The sequence below is a fragment of the Urocampus carinirostris genome, chromosome 7 (assembly GCF_059441175.1).
Source record: "Urocampus carinirostris isolate Australia breed hairy pipefish chromosome 7, RoL_Ucar_1.0, whole genome shotgun sequence".
NCBI classification, from domain to species: Eukaryota; Metazoa; Chordata; class Actinopteri; order Syngnathiformes; family Syngnathidae; genus Urocampus; species Urocampus carinirostris.
Window position 1 is genome coordinate 43,691,191 of NC_142355.1, and position 20,318 is coordinate 43,711,508.

General features: G+C 40.2%; 2 protein-coding genes across 3 annotated transcripts in view; one reads left to right on the forward strand and one right to left on the reverse strand.

Moving 5' to 3' along the window:
• Positions 1-16,560, forward strand: part of atp6v1e1a (ATPase H+ transporting V1 subunit E1a) — a 28,394-nt gene extending 11,834 nt beyond the window's left edge. Inside the window, exons 3-8 of one of the 2 annotated variants that reach the window (XM_088341051.1) lie at positions 1,773-1,839; positions 1,929-2,018; positions 3,671-3,739; positions 3,825-3,919; positions 5,434-5,521; positions 15,208-16,560. In XM_088341051.1, the coding sequence (XP_088197177.1) occupies positions 1,773-1,839; positions 1,929-2,018; positions 3,671-3,739; positions 3,825-3,919; positions 5,434-5,521; positions 15,208-15,270 (472 nt within the window). In that variant the 3' untranslated portion in view covers positions 15,271-16,560. The remainder of the gene's footprint in view (positions 1-1,772; positions 1,840-1,928; positions 2,019-3,670; positions 3,740-3,824; positions 3,920-5,433; positions 5,522-15,207) is intronic. The other variant, XM_088341050.1, reaches the window with a different exon arrangement.
• The window catches only part of slc25a18 (solute carrier family 25 member 18), a 30,263-nt gene continuing 25,549 nt past the window's right edge, over positions 15,605-20,318 (reverse strand). The window contains 2 exon segments of the mRNA XM_088341118.1: positions 15,605-19,971; positions 20,041-20,116. Of these exon segments, the coding sequence (XP_088197244.1) occupies positions 19,830-19,971; positions 20,041-20,116 (218 nt within the window). The 3' untranslated portion in view covers positions 15,605-19,829.

Genomic DNA, 20,318 nt, shown 5'->3' on the forward strand with positions numbered 1-20,318 from the left:
TGGCACCCTTCTAAGATTTAGGACTTTTACCTATTGTGTCCCCTGCCCACTGCCCGATGATTGCTGGGATGGGCTCCAGCACCCCCGCGACCCTACTGAGAATAAGCGGTGCAGCTAATAAGATGAGATGAGATGAGACCTATTGATTTAATTTGGGGGTTGAGAACCTTTTATACCCTCACGAGCCATAATAGCATTTTGTTATGAGAGAGAGCCATACCATATTTTAAGACAAAATTCAACAAAACCGCCAAACCCGCTCCCCAGGCAAAAGCTAATACTTCATTTTATTTTCTGTGTGATGTTTGATAATTTGATAAAATATATGGAATAATGATAATGCCAATAATATCCCATATCCCTCCATACAAATATACCACTTTAAACTCTCCCTTTCACAATTACTTGAGATCATTGAGGCTCATTTTGACCTTTTTTTCATTTTCAAAACGAGGTGCAAGAGTTCTTTTGTAAATATGCCACAAAAAATCTTAAACTAAAGGTTCATGGATGTATTCAGTGCTGTGGGCACGTGCAAGATTGAGGTAGAGCACTCTGTGTGCAGGGATCCGCCCACCCCTACGACTTGCTTGGATTGTGTTTCTGGCTGTTTACAGTTTTTCTGTGGGTTTTTATTATAAAGTGTCCCAACAGTGAATCTAAACTTTTATTGAGCTTCATATAAAGGATTCTTTAGCGATATACAGTACAGCCAAAACGGGGTCTGTTGATGTCACACCTTGACAGTAAACTGTTATCAAATTTGTGTCCTATATATACTGGACCGAACCAATTACATTACCAGCATTGATTTATTTGGCTTTGCAAGCCTCATAATTGACTTTTCTCTTTAAAAATCGGTATGCACCAAAGCATAGGTGTCAAACGTACGGCAGGTGTGCCGGTTCAGGCCCGCCAACAGCTTTAATTTGGCCCCTGAGGCAATGGTGGGAGAAGCACAAGAGAAAAATATGTCTACTCGATGTCACCAAAACCAGCCTCCACTGGAAAGACACTGTAGCTTCATTTCTTTCTTTTCTTCCCCCCCCCACCCCCCCTCTCTGTCGTTTTCTCTTTTTTCTTTCTCTCTCTCCCTTATTCCTCTCTTCTTCTCTCCTCTTTCATTCTCTTTCTCTCTCTCTCTTTCTCCCTGTTTCTTTCTTTCTGTCTTTCTTTCTCACTTTTGTCCCCCTCTCTTTCTCTTTGTTTCTTTCTATTTCTATCGCTTTCTCTCTCTCTACCTCACTCTCTTTTTCTCTCTTAATTTTGCTTAATGTTTTCTCTCTCTCTCTCTATTTACTTTTCTTTCTTTCCCTCTCTCTCTTTCTTACTCTCTTTATTTTTCTCTCTTTATATGCCTCTCTCCTCTGTTGCTCTTCCCCCTTCTCTCTCATTTTCTTTCTTTTTTCTCTGTCATTTCTTTCACTTTCTCTTTAATTCTATCTCTGTTTTTATTCGTCTTTCTTTCTCTCTCGCCCCATCCCTTTTCCTCTCTTCTCCCTATCGTTCTTTCTCTTTAATCTACTAATCCGACACTCATGAGAATGTTTTTTTACTGTGTGGCCCCTGGGCTACAATGAGTTTGACACCTCTGCTCTTGGGGGACATTGCATGCACATTAGCTAATCTCCGAGCCATATGTACTTTTGAAAAGAGCCACATCTGGTTCGCTAGCCATCCGTTCCCGACCCCTGTTTCGACTGGCGTTAAGTGGTGTGGGTATTGTCCGCGTTGATCGCTCTTGTCCAATCTCTTCTTTCCACTGCACACAGACAAATGTCCAACCTGATGAATCAAGCTAGGCTGAAAGTGTTGAAAGCTCGTGATGACATGATTAAGGTAAACGGTTGTAGTCGTTTTCCAAAAGTAGAATTGCAAAATGCACTGATGTTATTTATTATCCATTTTCTGCCCCCCGATATAAACAGGATATGTTGTCCGAAGCTCGACAAAGACTAGCAGAAATCGCTCAGGACCCTGCCAGGTACGGTACCTTGCTGGAGGGGCTTGCTCTTCAGGTAAACATTTCAAGGGATGATGTCCAACCTGCTCTAAAGGCATCCCATCGAGCCCTTTCTTTTTTATTATTTTTTTAAGTTTGCACAGAAAAAAATAATAATGCATCAAATAATGTAAATTGATTTTTCTGATTAATTAATTTTATTATGTTATCATTTCATTAAAAAAGAAAGAAAAAGAGATAAGTAGTAGCAAAATAAAAAATGTTTTATGTTCATTCGAGGCATTATTTTTCTAACGTTTGTTTTTGGTTTTTCTAATGTTTCTTAAAAGAAAAAAAAAACAAGATGACAGCAAATTATACACCAAAATAAATAATAGCCTGTATTACCTCCTGAGCCATGGAAACCACAAAATGTTAGAAAATGAATAAATACTGTACATTTAAGCAATATCATAATTTAAGCCCAAAAAAACCTCAACAGCATGGAACTAGCGCTAGTGATTAATTTTCAAACATTTTTGAAGGACGGTGTGCCTTGCGATTTTTTTCATGAAAAAGGTTCAAGAACACCGGTTTAGATAAGTGATGCGCTTCTCGGGTGCAATCAATAAGGCGTGTGCCTAGTAACGTACAGGGTTCGTACGCGAGCTTCAAATCCTTGAAAATGCTTGAATTTAGTCAGAATAATTCTTGAAGTGCTTGAAAATGCTTAAAATTTTTGTCGTCGCCATGTTTCTTGGCAGTCTGACTCTACAGACCACCCCATAAATGAAGAATTTGTTTTCAAACGTATCTGAAAATGACGGTGACACGCCTGCTCTGGTGGCTTGTCATTATGGCGTTGTCATGTGATGCGTTACTATCCCCCATAAATAGAGGACAGCTCTATTTACAAAAAAAGGCTCTTTCGGCTACCAAGAAGCTTCTCAGGTGTTTTATGTTTTTTTTTAAATGATATCCATCCATCCATTATCTGCACCGCTTATCCTCAGTAGGGTCGCAGGGGTGCTGGAACCCATCCCAGCTATCTTTGGGCAGTGGGCAGGGGACACCCTGAACTGGTTGTTTTTATTGATATATTATCAATAACCTATCTAGACACAGATCTTCTAAAAAACATGCAAAAAAATATAAATCGATATAATTAATGAAAAAGGCAAAAGTTCAGCATTCTTTAAAATTAAAAGATTGAATGCACTCTGCTTTCGATCATAAAACGAGTCAAAATGTTTCTCATTTGTCTGCCTTTTATAGATACAGTGCTTTCATTCTCTCTGTCTTCTGTAGTGAACTCAAATATTACCCAACAAGTGTGACGTAGCGCGTGTATTGTTTAAGCAAAACGGCAGAATTCATGTCAGGTTACAGGAGCCCATTGACACAAAAAGATCGCAGATATTATTCATTAAAGCCAACAAAAAAAAAACATTCTTTTAATCAAACTGGATTTCTGACTTTGAAGGAACTGTAAAAATTTTAAAAATTGGCCTGTGCTTGAGAAGTGCTGGAGTTTGGCCATGAAAAATGTGTGTGAACGCTGAAATAAGTTTAAGCCCATTTTTACACGTAATATATAATTGTATGTCACTGGGACCCAAAGGCACCGAATAACAGGAATAATCCATAGACATGACTCAAGTATTTGAATGAAGGTTCTCTTTGAATACAAAATGCTTGTCTGGAGACTTTCTGATCTGTCTGGTGAAGGGTTTCTACCAACTGCTGGAAGAGAAGGTTGTCATCCGCTGCCGTCAGCAGGACACGAAAATGGTTCAGGTGAGGTGTCGGCAAATTTGGGATGAAAGAATCACAAATGCATCTAGGCTTGCTTGTTTCATGTTTTTTTTTTATTTGTGGATAGGCTGCAGTGAATAAAACAATCCCTGTCTATAAAGAGGCTGTGAAAAGGAATATTGTGGTCAGAATCGACAAGGACCATTTCCTGCCATCAAGCATGTAAGCAGACTTGGTCTACGGAAAACTTTTTATCATTCTCCCATATGTTTTAATTTCGAATTTGGAGGAATCCTATTGACCCTTTGCACACACGTGACGATACCATGACGGACGGCAGTTAACAGTGGCCGAGGCGAATAAAACTTGGACAACAAAAAAACAGCTATACTAGTCAACACCACTGGCAATGACTAGTCAAACTAATATGTCCGATAAGGTGGCTCACCTTTTAAAGCACAAAAAGCGCTATTTAGAAAAACTTCGTTTTGACATATTCACACATCTAACCAAATTGTCTAGTTTGTCTGATGTCAGTCCACACCATCTGTAGCACTATATTGTAAATAAAATATCCCCATACACCGGTGCTGATCTAAAAGCTTATAAGAGTCTGGATGCTTACCGGTGTTGTGCCAACAAATGGACCCTCGACATGAAATGTCCCCATCGCGCAAACAATACTAAAACATTATCATAACTACATTTTTGGGGAATGTAATAGAACAGTGAAGCCCGCGGAATTTGCACATTGTATAGAAATCACTTTTGAACATTAGGAAAATATTCACTTTGGCAAAAAAAATGTATCCTCTGAACATTTGCCTCTCATTTTATCCATTGATAATTTGGCAGTTCATATCTGCACAGTAAGATTTTTAGGAGAAGACATAACAGTTTCGATACATGTGATATTTGGAAGATTACTCTTTTGAATCGCTTGTAAAAGCAGCTGATTCACGTAGTAAGAAATGGCAACGGTAAGCCACTAAAGTTAACTAGTTAGCACAAGCTAACTTATTATATTGAGTGTCTTTGACATGACTCGTACCTACCCCTACATAAAATTTCTCGGGAAAACATTAGACGTACCTTATAAAAATGCTTTTGAAAATCCTGGAATAACCATAGGGCTGCAAGTTCAACTTTTTGATCAAAATCTAAATGACTCGTTGGCCCCTGGAATCGTTCATCAGGCAGGTCTTCTCTTTGGCTCAAGCTTTTAAAGGCACCTGCTTTGATGCTGTGCCTTGTGGGGCCCTCACCTGGTTCTTGTTTATAGAGGCTTCCAAGACTGCTAAGCTTGGTCGCCTCTGTTGCGACAAATGGCGGAACCATTGGTTTTGCCATATCGCTGTTCCCTGGCTCTTGTCCTGCCGCATGGTGTCGTATTGGTTGCACTGGCATGATGTCTCTCTTGCTCCTCGTAGTGGCTCAAAACCTAGCAAGAGTCCTCCGTTCAATTTACAGATAAACATCGTCGTCTTCTCTCTTCATCAAAACAGATACGATAAAATTCCAAATCAGACGTAGAACCTTGCCGGCGCAGCAATCAATCACGACCGTAAAAAGTGCCGGTTTTATTCCTCTGTTGTGGTTACTGGTATTTTGATCAACACATTGCTCATCAAGTGCTTCTTGCCCTTCGTCATGGCTCTCATTCTGCCAGGGGAGGCAACGTGACGTCACGTTCAAAAGGTCAATATTTAAGAACACATCACTGATTTTTTTGACAGCTGCGGAGGAGTGGAGTTGTATAATGACAATGGCAAGATCAAAGTATCCAACACTTTGGAGAACAGACTTGAACTTCTTGCACAACAGGTACACTATAATGGACATTTTTAAATTTGGCATGCAGCTCTTGTAATACAGTGGTACCTCTTTATATGAGCACATTTGAACATGAGAATTTCAAAACACAAGTTTTTTGGGGGTAGGGGAACAAAAATCTTGCTCGCTTTATGAAGGAAAATCCAGTTCACAAGCAGTCCCAGAGGCTACCACTAAAGCTGCTCGAGACCGCTCACTGCCATCATCTCGGTCCAGTTTGTGCATGCGGCTCAAGCCATCAGGCACCTGATTCTATGCCCTTGGTTATACCTGTAGAGTACTTATACTTGGCTGCAAGTAAGTTTTGATCATATCTCTTTAACTCATCCATTGGCATAACGTATGACTACATTTTCTGGAGGCTTTTACCTGAGTGACAAAAGAAAAACAACAATTTATTTTGTTTTATTCAAAAAAAGAAACCATTATAAAAAGTTTGGTGCAGCTTGTCAGTAAGCATCAAGCCTCTGGGAATGATTTCAGTATGAAATATTACCATTCGATGGCAGTTGAAGTGTGTAGGAGGCCCCATATGGTAAGTAGGTAGTGAAGCAATGTGTAAAAGAAGCGACTATTTGGACAAGTACAGACAGAGCCCTTTCTAAAAATTAAGACAAAGATCCTTTGTCATCGCTGAAATAGAGGGGAATGACTTTTTGTGTACGTCTGTAGGAACGCGATCGCCACAGTGACCAATATTGTGTGATCATGTCACAGGAAACATTGGGCCTGTAACCAATGTTCCCTCTAAGCTGCGTTTGTGCGCAATTGCGCACTACCCAGAGCTTTTCCGCACACAAGAAAATCTAGCCAGCTCACAAAAACCGGAGCTCGAAATTGCTAATTTAGAAGCGAATTAGGTCAAAGTTACAGTGCATGAAGGTAAAAATACACGGGTTCCCGTGACGCTGTGTTCTAAATGCAGTATTTTAAAGTCAATGTTGAAGTAGAACGAAGTTGAGTAAAGTCATTAGAGTTTTTCGAGAAGAAGTCGGCTTCTTCGGCTCGGCTCACTAAAAAGAACCGGCTCTTTCGGGTCCCCAACGACTCTTCAGGTTTTTTTTGCTTCTTTAATCCCGACACGACCAAATTAATGTAAAATTCTGCACAAAATGACTTAAAGGATGGGGGGAATAGAACAAAAAAGAAAAAAATACCAAAATGTAAAAGCTGGGAAAAAAACGAAATAAAAGAAAGAAGCAAATAAAGCGGAAAAAGGTAATAGAGAACAAAAAAAGCAAGAAAATATTAACAGCTTGGAAAAAATACACACAATGATCTTTTTTTTAAAAGGATTTTTTAAAAAGGAGAAAAAAACTGGGAAAAAGAGGAAAAAGTTTGTGTTGCATTCAAATAATTTCCAATTATATCAAGTTAATCTTGTTGCCAACATTGTACTTCCACTAAAAAATTTAATTAAATACAGTTCTGTATTGTACAACCGACTAAATAAGCCCCCCAAAATTTTAGTATTATGCGACAAAAGATACCAGGAATAAAAGAAATGAAAATCTTGTGAAAGAATTGTAAAAACAAATGACGTTTGTAGGCCCTGCAACCTTTGCAATTGAACATTAGTCAATTCATTCAAAAGTGAAAAATAATTTCGCATTGCCGGAAACTCAGCAAAATGAACCACGATGTCAAGTTTTGGACATGTCTGATAATGATTTAGTTGCCACACTTGGGGTTGCTGTTGCTCACTGTTGTTTCAAGCGTTGCTCACCGACTTTGTGTGAACGCTCAGACCCGTGGAAAATTAGAAGGAACATTGCCTGTAACGTTCTGGCAAAGTTCATGCATCGTTTATGCATAAGTTCAGTCTTATTGCAATAAAATGTTATTTTTCAAGCAAAGTGCCCTTGTGTCTCTAGAAAGCATTGTTTAGATATTATCACAAATGCACTGAAGTGAAAGTTAACAAAAAGACGTGCGTTTTTCACATGAGTGCCCAAGCCAAGGAGTACAATCGGGAAGCACGAGTGCCGATCACGTGGAAGATTTTGCAGCACTCAGCTGCAAGAATTTCTGAGGAAGTTTATATTCTTGTTGCTAAAAACACCTTAGAGGACAACAAACCATAGAAGCTGGCGTCTACTAAGGAGATCAGAGAGGTTCTGGCTAAGTGGGAGAAATTTGCTTAGCAAAAAACATCCATTAAATATTCCAGTCATGTTTATTTTTATAGCCCTTAATCACAAGGAGTCTCAAGAGGCTGAAGAGACCAAAGATGATTAAAAACTACGGACTATAATTACACCATCCCCTGATCTAAAACCTACATGAGGGCAAGGAAAAACTCAAAAACCTCAACATGAGGAAAATTAAGAAAGGGACCGCACATGACGTTACATGACATGGCAACTAGTCGTGTGAAAGCTTTTTACTCTCTTTACCATTTAGTTTACTATTTCTTATTGGGCAAATTCACTCATAACACAAGCACAATTAGAGCAACAAGCACGACCCTGCAGCGATTTAAGCTTGTATGTAGAGGTACCATTGTACACTGGAGATCAAAATTGGAGAACAACTTATAAAAAAATTAAATCATTTTGAAATAGATAGATAGATAGATACATACTTTATTCATCCCCGTAGGGAAATTCACACTTCCAGCAGTATCCTTGTGTTGAAAATAAAACAATAATAAAATAAAAGGAATATAATACATAGATAGCCAATGTAACGTGTTGATATAGAGTATTTAGATTGTGCTACATAAAATACACACTGTAATAAAAATACGGTAATATGCAATGTGGGGGTAACGATACATTTTTCACTGCTCAACAGTTTAAGGACATTTTGTTGTGTCCATACAACAAAATGGACAACAACACTTTTCACAGCATGGATAAGGCATTTCAACAAACAACCTGTATTTTTCCAAAAATGCCCTGATCAAAATTAGAGAACACTTAAAGGTGCCTACCACCTAATGGTTCTAATCTAGAACATGGTGCTAGTTTCCTTGATTATCTGTTAACCCATATTTAACCAGCATTTTAACTGCCAGCTTCACTGACTTTGCAAGATGATGGACCGTTCTAAAGTTACTCCAAGCCTCCGGCAGCAGGTTGTCCAGATGAAAACGAAAGGGATGACCCTATTGGCCATATAGCAAGACTATTTGATCGTCCCAAAAATGTGATTTCACCAATAGTGAATCTTTACAAAACTACAAACTTATTCAAGTCACCCAAGAAAGCTGGTCGTCCCCGGAAAACAAATGAAAGAGAGGAAATATCACTGCGGAAGATGTCAATGGGTAATCATTTCCAAACTGCAGCTGGAATTGCTCACCAGTTCAGTGCTGAACATTATAAGCATTGTGTTCGGCGACATATTGGAGAAATACCGGGTCACAGGTTTGAATCCCGGCTTCTCCGTGTTATATGTCGAAGTGTCTTTGGGCAAGACACTGAATCCCTAATGCCCCCAATAAGCAGGTGGGCGCTTTGCATGGCTGCATGGCCGCTATTGGTGTGTGAGTGTGTGTGTGAATGGGTAAGTGTGAAGCACATTGTAAACCGCTTTAGGAGGTCTTCATTGACTTGAAAAGCGCTATCTAAATGCAGACCATTTACTGAACCCAAAGTGTGTTAAACAAAAGTCTGTGTAAAGTCGAGAAGGAAGTGTCATGGTTTGGGGCATGTTTTCTGCAGCAGTAGTTGGGCCTCTTCTACTGTTACATGGCCGTGTAATTGCAAGTGTGTATCAGAACCTTCTACAACAGCACATAGTTCCTTACTTGCGTTCATGGCCTAATCAGCCTGCAGTCTTCATGTAGACAATACTCTCTGTCACACAGCAAAAGGGGTAAAGAATTTCCTTGTAGATGAAAACATTTAATTGCTGACATTGCCTGCCCAGATTGCTGATCTCAACTCAATAGAGAACTTCTAGAAATTCCTTGGTGAAAAAGTTCTGGTCAAGAACCCTTTACAATCACTGAACTATGGAGGAGGCTGGAAAAAGAATGGACCAAAATCACACCAGAGCACTGTGAGGGGCTAGTAATCTCCTGTGGCTGCAGATGTGCTGGAGTCATTCACAGTAGAGGCTTGTACACTTTTTACAATTTGCTGACTGCTGTAACCTTCAGAAGTTTTTTTCCATGCCAAAGTCATTGTTCTTTAATTTCGATCTGAGTGTTTTCTGAAATGCATTTAGCCATTTTGTGAAAAAATGTTGTAGTCCCCTGGTAGACACAATACTATATAATTCAACTGTTGAACAGTGAAGATTGTATTATTTTAAAATTATTTATTTATTTATGAATTGTCTAATTTTGATCTCCAGTGTAAACGGACACAAACCTGAGTGAGAGGTAGATATTCAATGTTTGACCGACAGAGGGCGCTACACTTCACTCAATTCCAGAGGAGGGATGGCATCCTGAAATCAAGACACTATTACAGTATTTACACTGGTCACTTCATTCCCATTGAAATTCCGTGAACAGTATCTGACTAGACCAGGGGTCAGCAACCTTTTTGGTGTGGAGTGCCACTTTCAAGTTTCCTTGTAAATCAAATTTCCGAGGCACACTGCATCGAAAATGTTTGAAAATGAAGTCATGTGAAATATTTCACTGTACTACCTCATAAGCAGACAAGTAGTATATAAAAAGAAGAAAATAATACTTAAAATAAAAAAGAATGATGTGCTTTGTTTTTATTTTTTTTAAACCGCTTTGTTAAACAAATTAAGTTATTAAATGTACCGTGCTACCTCAAGAGCAGATAATTAGTGCATAAAAAGTATATAAAAATTTCCTGCCACCTACTGATATGGATGACTATTACGGATCCTGGTCTGAAGATTGCAAAAATACTGAATAATGGTCTGTTTTTTTGGAAAGATAAAATTTGGCAAATTACAGCGGCACACTAGACAAGGTCTCACGGCACACTAGTTGAAAAACACTGGTATAACTGACCAATTTATCTTCACCTATTCTTGTTCATCAATCAACAAAAAAAATTAATGTGAATAACAAGTCGAAAGGCCTGTAGTCATCCATGACTTTGACCTTTTGCCACAAAGATTAACCAGAATCAACCATTCTTCATTAACAATGAACTACAATCAAAAAACAAGCACTATGGACAGCTACCATACCATTCATCAATGATATCTTGTTGCAGAAAATATCAAAACTTGAAATAACAGCAGCAAAGCAGAAGTCACGCAGGCGCATAAACGCACACAGACGCTTCTTTAAAATACTCGCCATCAGTAAATGGTTTTCTGTGCATTGCAATGTGGTGGTGTTTTTAGCAGTGACAAATGCATTCAGGGTCTGTGTCTGTTTGCCGTACCTGGACACTGCGCATTTTAATGTCTCCGCCTTGTCAGACTCATCCTTGAATTCATGTTCATGTTTCGTCTCGTAATGACGTTTAACATTTGCTGTGCGAGGTTCAACGCTCTCAAGGCATAATGCACAAAACAGCACGGTCATTTTTTGCACAAAGCCTCACTCGTCTGTCCACGCTGGCTGGAAAGAACGAGATGTTTTCGCTCGAGGAGCTGTCATGATTCGTTCATTTATCGCGCACGTGTTTCGTCCGGGTTTTAAACACAGATCTCTCCTCTGCGAGGCACAGCGCAAACACACACACACACAAAGCAGAGGAGGGGCGCTTACGTAAAGCCTCTGAATAACACGGCGCGCAACTGATAATGTCTAAATTCCAGGTAAAAATGCGCATTTTTGAAATATAATCATTATGATTTTGTTGTGCGCTCGCGTGCCACTGGTTAACCCCTCGTGTGCGACTGCTGGCACGCATATCATAGGTTGCTGACCCCTGGACTAGACGTACTAAAGCAGGGGTCTCAAACTCAATTGGGTTGGGTCCCGGTGAGGTTGGGCCAAATCGGGTTTTCCACAAAAACAGCGCTGATAAAAACACTCCTATGTTCTTAAAGAGACAGTGTTATATATTTGTCCACTAGACGTCGCTGTAATGTGTAGTGCAACCAAAAATGAGTCAAATGAGACTACAAACTACGGAGACTCCAAGTTGGCAAAAAACAGCATTTTTTTCCAATTTGTACCCAGTCTTTCACAAAGAAAATCAAAAAGAGGGAAAACTATTTTTTTTTTTAAGAACAAAAAGGAAGAAAAAGGAAAACGCATAAAAAGAAAAGTCGGGGAAAATACGACAAAAGAGGAAAGAAAGAAAAGGGAATAAAAAAGAGAAAAAAACAAATGAAAAAAATACAATTTTCTTTTTTTTTTTACATTCTCATCTTATATATTTTTTTCTTTTTTGTCCTTTTTTCTGTTTTTCTCTTTTTTCCTTTTTCTTTTCCTTTTTTCTCGAGTATTACTCTTTGTATTTTTTTGTATTTTTATTTTTGTTGTCCTTTTTTTTCTTTTTCTTTTCTTTTCTTTTTTTAAGTGCGTTTTGGTCACTTTTTTTGTTTCCGTTGTACTTTTAGCACTAATTTTGGGTGGCACGACAGAATACAGCGACATGTCGTGGGGGAAACAATACACTATGACGCTTTAACTTTCATATTAAAGCGGGGGCTTCAATTTTAGACTTAGAATTCATACAGAGATTTACTGAAAAACACGCAAAAAAATATAAATTAAAATAAGTAAAACAAAAAGCAAAAGATCATCAGTCTCTAAGATTAAATGCACTCTTTTTTGGAGCAATCAAAATTAGTCAAAATTCTGCAATTTCTTTCTACTTTTAATACCTACGGTATTTCTTTTTTTTGTTTTTTGTAATCTATTTTGGTCCTCTGTGTTGAACATGATTATTACCCAACACCTATAGAGCCCTTTCCATGTTTGTAAACAAGTGTAATGTATTGAAGCTGTGCTTGCATTGTTAAAGCAGAATGGCATAAATCATGTCAGTATATAGTAACTCCTTCACACCAAAAGTTCCTCGATCAAAGATAGGGACAACTCAAAATCGCACAAAATATGTGCTAGAAGCAAGATAGCGTTTATTTTGGTCATCTCTCTCTCTCTCTCCTTTATCTCTTTCAGTCTTTTCCTATTATTTTTACCCTCTCTCTTCTTCTCTCTGTCATTCTCCCCTATCTCTCCTTCCCCCTTTCTTTTTCTCTTCTTTCATACCCTCCCTTTTTCTGTTTCTCTGTTTGTACAGTGGGACCTCGCTACTTCGCAGTTCCACGTTCGCGGGTTCAGAGCTTTGTGGGTCTAAAAAAATAATAATAATAAAATAAATTTAAAAAAAAAAAATATATATATATATATATATATATATATATATATATATATTTTTTTTTTTTTTTTAAGCATTTTTGAAGGGGAGTCGCTACTTCGCGGATTTTCACTTTTCGCGGGTGGTTTTGGTCCCCATTAACCGCGATAACCGAGGGATTACTGTATTTCTTTATTTCACACTTTCGTTTTCCCTTATTTATTACCATCTTTCTCGGTCATTCTCTATGTTCCTCTCTTTCTCCCTCTCTTTATTTCACTCTTCCTTTTTTTATTTCCCTCCCTCTTTTTCCTTAATTTTTCTTCCTCCTTCGAATAATTTACCTAGTAATAAAATAGTAAGTTGTACAAGATAAGTTGTGATTTTAGAAATGCAAATCAAACTGCCCTTTCCACTAAAAGGTAGCAAAAAGTAGCTTGATGCTTGAAAATAGATCGGAGACACTTGATTCAAAGTCCGACTCCTCATCAGATAAACCAAAGAATTGTTTCCCATGCATTTTGTGTTTATTTGTATCTTTTAGGACAACTTTCTGCCATTCTCTAACATTTGTCTCTGGTACTGTGAATAAAAATAGTGTGATGATGAGTTCACTTCAAATGCCCAATTGTATGTCATCTATATCACTGGTGGTCTAGTGGTTAGGACGTGTGGCTCTTAGCAACCCGCTATTGATTCCCGTTACATGCACATTTCGGTCAGTAATATTTTTCCACGAATCAATCATCGGTCAAATACGTTAAAACGTCGTGTATAACGCGCACCCAACCTTCGAGTTCTTTTTGCACGATATACATGAATAAATACCGTGAATGGAAATATAATAAAGTGAAAAAGTAGTTTCCCCCTTCCTGATTTCTCTGTTTTTGCATGTTACTCACAAAGGTTTCAGATCATAAAGCCGTTTTAAAATGACACAAAATAATACAAAATGCAGTTTTGAAATGTTGTTATGGCACAAACAAAATCTAAGCCGACCTGGCACTATGTGAATAAGTAATTGCCCTCTGAACCTAATAGCGAGTAGGGCGACCTTTGGCAGCGATAACAGAAATCAAATGTTTGTGATGATTGGTAAGTTTTTCACAACGCTGTGGAGAAACTTTGGCCAACTCCGAAGATTTTCTAGCATGAACTACCCGCTTAAAATCTCACCACAGAACTTTAATTGGATTTAAATCCAGATTTTGACATGGCCACTCCGAAAACCTTCATTTAGTCTTTTTGTGCTGTTCAGAGGTGGACTTGCCAGCGTGTTTTTCGGATCGTTTTCCTGCTTCATGATCCAAGAGCGCTAACGTTTGAGGGCACAAACTGATGGCCTAACATTCTCCTTCAGGATCTTCTTGTAAACACCAGAACTTTTTATTCCTTTAACCACAACAAGTTGTCTTGGTCCGGAGGCAGCAAAGTTCAATTTTTAACTCATAGGTCCACAGAATCTTTCTCCAAAATTCCGTGAGACAATTCTTTGTGTTCTTTTGTGACAGCAGTGATTTTCGCCTGGGATCTTTCAAGCCAGATAGGCCTAGATTTTGTTTGTGCCATAATGACATTTCAAAACTGCATTTTGTGTTTTTTGGGTTGTCTATGTGTGATATCAAAATTGGTGAGTGATAAATGTGCCAAAAAAAAACAAAGAATTCCAAGAGGGGGCAAGTACTTTTTCACTGCACTGTATGATAAAATATTTGAAAAAAATACAATCAAGAAAGCTGCTCTTCTATAAACTTAAATGAATGACAGTACAGTGGAACCTTGGTTCTCGACCAAAATCCGTTCCACAACCCTGTTCGAAAACCGATTTGTTCGATCACCGAAATCATTTTTCCCATTAAAAATCATGTAAATCGTTTTAATCCAGTCCAACACCCTGAATGTTTACCTTGAATGTTTAACGTAAGCATAAAGCTAACCCAGGCTAATCGTACGTTTGCGTTATCGTAATCTTCCGTACGAAAGATTACGCTAACATGAAAGTGTAAAAATAAAAAAATCAGGTCGTTTACAAGTCATTTAGCACCCGGGTCTCCACAACAAGTGGTGAGCGGTTCATTGTAAAGGGGGCTCCGTTCCAACACCCTCAATGTTGGGCTCCGTTCCAACACCCTGAATGTTTAACGTAAACTTAAAGCTAACCCAGGCTAATCGTACGTTCGCGTTATCGTAATCTTATGAATAGGATTTCTTACCTTTGTGGTGGTGAGCAGAAGGCCGTACACCCGTACGCCGCTCAGCATTGCACCCTAGCGTACGCATTACCGGCGTTCGAACTCCGATTTTTTGACCGAACAGCGAAGCAAGAATTTCTCGAAATTTTTGGTCGGACTCTGATTTGTTCGAACTGAGAGGCGTTCGAAAACCGAGGTTCCACTGTACTTGAATTTTCTTTATTTTAAGCGAAACGCAATTTGGAATTGTGATGTTTTATACGTTTCCTGGTTTTCCTCCCAACAGATGATGCCTGAAATCAGAGTGTCCCTATTTGGCGCCAACCCCAATCGCAAATTCACAGATTAACAGTGGATTTAAAGGGTGCAGCTATTTCACAGGTGGAATGCACGGAGAATACAAGTGACAACAAATACACTTTTTCAAGTTCTTACTTTTGACTGAAGTTTCCCAAGTCAGTATATTTTGACGTCAGCTCTATGTGCCATTGTTTTTTTTTGTTGTTGTTGTTTTTTGTTTTTTTACAAATTTTAAAGAAGATATGTTTATCAACAGTGTAACAATGTATTGCGCTAAATACAATTAAAGAGACTAAATATAAGGGAGCATTTCACATTCAAGTGCCAAAGTAATATTGAATATGCCAAAGAACTCTTATTTTATTTACAAATTGAAAGCCAACTGTTTGTTCACAGACTGTTTAATGATCTCTTTTGTTAAAAACATCAAATTAAATCTAACACAGTTTAACAAACAACAGCACTGTATTTAAGATGTACGAACATATTGTTCGTGCGTAATTGATTTTTATGAAAAAAGACCAAAGTTCTGAATTTAAAAAACAAAGGAATTCATAATGTTGCCTTGTTTAACTAATCACAATAGTAAGGCTTTTGTTTTATATCCCAGACATTTGTATGTTTTTTAGGCAGACACATAATTGGTCATTTTGGGTTTAATATAAACATCCTAAGCATGTGGCAGAAGGAAGCAAGGTAAGTAAGTACATTAGCCTAGGAGCGTGTAGTTCTTAGGCCGGAAGTGGACGGTGTGTGTATATTCTACGCTAATGCAGGGATTAAATCATTAGCATGAGATTAACAAATGACCTACTGACAGGCAGCACTTCCAAATCCAGGTAGAGAATCCAAGATTACAACTCAGACCTCACGGACCGAGCGTGAAGAATGCATGTATAAATTGGGTCAAGAAACCTGTATTTTAATCTGTAATTTCAGATTATGCAAGAATGTTGCTTACTTTAGACGAGGCATGTCAAACTTAGTTTTGCCCGGGAGCTGAAACCAATCTCTATGGTCTCAGGTGGGCTGTATCAGTCAAAAATTGTCAACGCCAAATGTTTATCTTTTTTTTTCAATTGCATCAGTCATTTCACACTTTTATCCTTCCCTACAAATTATAATCATTGATAATATGGGATCTTTTCTAAGCACAACACATTTATTCGCAAACAATCGAGAGAGAAAAAAAATCATGTTTTGCATTAAACCATGTTGGTTTAAGATCAGGTAATTGTGTCATTGTAATCCTGTGCAGTCCTTTGATACATTTTTGTGATTAAGGGCTATATAAATAAATTTGATTTGACTTGAATTAAATGGGTTAACATTTTGTTTGTTTTAATGGTTGAGTAAATGCATATTTACAGCAGAACCAACTCAACGTAAACATCAAAAACATAAATGAATTTGAGAGCTATAAATAAAAATATGCTTTTCTCAATTATTATATTGTTTTGAAATAAATGAAAAATGGGTTGGTCTCGTATCACTGGGGATGAAGTCACCGAGGTGGTCAAAAAACCCCGGGGATCGATGAGATCCACCCAGAGTTCATTAGGGCTCTGGATGTTGTGGGCGTGTCATGGTTGACACGCCTCTGCAACATCGCATGGACATCGGGGACAGTGCCTCTGGACTGGCAGACTGGGGTGGTGGTTCCCGTCTTTAAGAAGGGGGACCGGAGAGTGTGTTCCAACTACAGGGGAATCACACTTCTCAGCCTCCCTGGTAAGGTCTATTCAGGGGTACTGGAGAGGAAGGTCCGCCAGGAAGTCGAATCTCTCATTCAGGAGGAACAGTGTGGTTTTCGTCCTGGCCGTGGAACACTGGACCAGCTCTATACACTCTGTAGGGTCTTTGAGGGTGCATGGGAGTTTTCCTGTCCGGTCTACATGTGTTTTGTGGACTTGCAGAAGGCATTCGACCGTGTTCCTCGGGAGGCCCTGTGGGGGTTGCTTCGGGAGTATGGGGTACCGCACAGTCTTATCTGGGCTGTGCGGTCCCTGTATGCCCGGTGCCAGAGTCTGGTCCGCATTGCCGGCAGTAAGTCGGATTTGTTCCGGGTGAGGGTTGGGCTCCGCCAGGGCTGCCCTTTGTCACCGATTCCGTTCATAACTTTTATGGACAGAATTTCTAGGCGCAGCCTTGGCAGGGATGGGGTCCGGTTTGGGGGCATCAGCGTTGCGTCACTGCTTTTTGCAGATGACGTGGTGCTGTTGGCTTCCACAGGGCGTGATCTTCAGCTCTCGCTGGAGCGATTTGCAGCCGAGTGTGAAGCGGCCGGGATGAGGATCAGCACCTCCAAGTCCGAGGCCATGGTACTCAGTCGGAAAAGGGTGGTATGCTCCCTCCGGGTCGGGGAGGAGGCCTTGCCCCAAGTGGAGGAGTTCAAATATCTCGGGGTCTTGTTCACGAGTGAGGGTAGGATGGAACGGGAGATCGACACACGGGTCGGTGCAGCGTCTGCCGTCATTCGGACCTTGTACCGGTCCGTTTTGGTGAAGAGGGAGCTGAGCCAAAAGGCAAAGCTCTCGATTTACCGGTCGATTTATGTTCCTACCCTCACCTATGGTCATGAACTTTGGGTCATGACCGAAAGAACACGATCCCGGATACAAGTGGCCGAAATGAGTTTCCTCCGCAGGGTGGCTGGGTTCTCCCTTAGAGATAAGATGAGAAGCTCAGTCATCCGGGAGGGACTCGGTGTAGAGCCATTGCTCCTCCGCGTTGAGCGGAGCCAGTTGAGGTGAGCCAGTTGAGGTGGCTCAGGCATCTAATAAAAATGCCTCCTGGACGCCTCCCTCAGGAGGTGTTCCAGGCATGTCCCACTGGCAGGAGGCCCCGGGGGCGACCCAGGACAAGTTGGAGAGACTATGTCTCTCGGCTGGCTTGGGAACGCCTCGGGGTGCCGTCGGATGAGCTGGAGGAGGTGGCTGGGGATAGCGACGTCTGGGCTTCCCTTTTAACGCTGCTGCCCCCGCGACCCGACCTCGGATAAACGGAAGACAATGGATGGATGGATACTTGTAAATTTACAGCGGGCCGGAATAAATCATCCAACTGTCACAAGGTGTCAGACAGACCCAAACGTGGGACACGAGGGATGTGGTTTTACCCTACTAGGGGTACGTTTATTTAAACAGCAACAACTGGCGAGAAGGGGTGTGGGACAGGAATAGCAGAGCATGAGATCTTGAGAGAGGAAAAGGAGACTAAAGAATACCTTTAAAAAGACTGTTGGAGTGGCAGGTTTTGTAATGAGAGGGTAAACTTTAGCGGGAGACTTGAGAGAGGTTCTTGTGGTGGAGATCATTTGAAAAGGAGCATTGTGAATACCTTTAAGAAGAAGAGAGTATCTTGAAAAGGAGACTTACCTGTAAAAAGAGGTTTGAAGTGGCAGGTCATGGAGTGGAAAAAAATGTAAGGAATTAATAGATCCGACAAGAGAGCGCTAAACCACGCCCATCATCGTTACGTTATCCATGTATCACACACGAACAAAAAGGGCGGCCAAAACAACAGCTAGCAACAATCGCTATTCCTGACAGAATAGCCGTATTATTCCTTCCTTTTTATGCAATTATTCTAAATCATTATATACAGAGTTACAGTACATTCATGGGCTCATCAAGGTGTCTAAAGACACTAATAACCTGGTAAGAGTGGATGCAAAATGTCTGCGGTATATAAGAAAGTCAGAAGCTAAGAATCTCCACCCATTTCGAGTCCCCGGCGGGGAACATATGGAAACTACATCACGAGCCTCACAGAACCTAAACTGCACATCCTATCCATTCCATAATTTCCAAGTTTTACTTTAATTCCAAAATGCAAAATTTGTTTGTATTTGTTTCGTTCATATGCTAAAGAGGTATGCTAACGAGGGCGCAGTGATATACTTAAAGAAAGTGCAAGTAAAGCGGCTGTAGTAACTTCTCTCACTGGCGCCAACCGTCCCAACAGCACCGTAATAAAACACTTACTGTAGTACAAATAACTTATATTTGTTTCCCCATCGATCCTATGCTCGTTGAGTCTATTGTGATTTGTGTGTGATACAAAAAGAGGTAGGGACGTCGTCCTGCCTTGCATTTTGATTGGCTGAAAATAAAAGCTATTAATTGAGGGAGGTGGTCGTGGGAGGCGAGGTGAGTGAAAGTCGTCAGGAAAGTGAGGTGGGAGGCCGGGGTATTTTTAGCAGAGGTGGTTGATTGTCTAAATTAAAACAACTGGGGAGGGTAGAAGTGAGGGGACTGGAAAATGGGGTAAAGCTGCCGTCTTTTGGGAAAAAGAAGGACTGCGGGGACTAACCCATGACACCAACGGACCATATCCGGCCTGCGGGCTGTATGTTTGACATGCCTGCTTTAGATTATTTAGAACCAAACAAACGTTTGTCAGCCCCAAATAACTGGAATATCTCCAGATGTGAACCGAATAGTGGGACAAAACCATACAGTTCACAGGACCCTGTTTAACCAAATGAACCCTGTTGCCTGCTTTGACCCCGGATAACACAGGCGAGCAATTGGCGGCGCTAAATCCACACACATTGACTCCTCAAAATGAAGTGTGAAGATAAGACATGTCCGCTGCTGTAGATTTTCATTCCATCAGTTGTACCAACGCCTCTCCGACACCAAGAAAGTAGACACCTTGCGCAATTCCGAAAAGGGGGGCGATGACCAGGGCACGGCATGCCGCACCCTTCAGGAATGCTGAGGGTCCCTCTCGCCTCCAGATGCGCCTACAAAAATACACACTATAAGTATCGGAAAACCATCAAAGACGGGCCTCATATGTGTGTAATATTTACCGTGTGCAATCAAGAATTCCTCTATATGTGTCCTCCCCTGCACCTTTTTGCAGTGTTTGCAGTCGAGTTTTTATTACTGTATGGGTGGCAAAAACATGCATGTCAGGTTAATTGGCCGGTCCAAATTGTCCCTAGGTGTGAATGAGCGAGTAAGCTGTCTGTTTCTGTGTGCCCTGCCCACTGCCCAAAGATAGCTGGGATGGTCTCCAGCACCCCCGCGACCCTACTGAAGATAAGCAGTGCAGATAATGGATGGATGGGTGGCAAAGTCAAACATA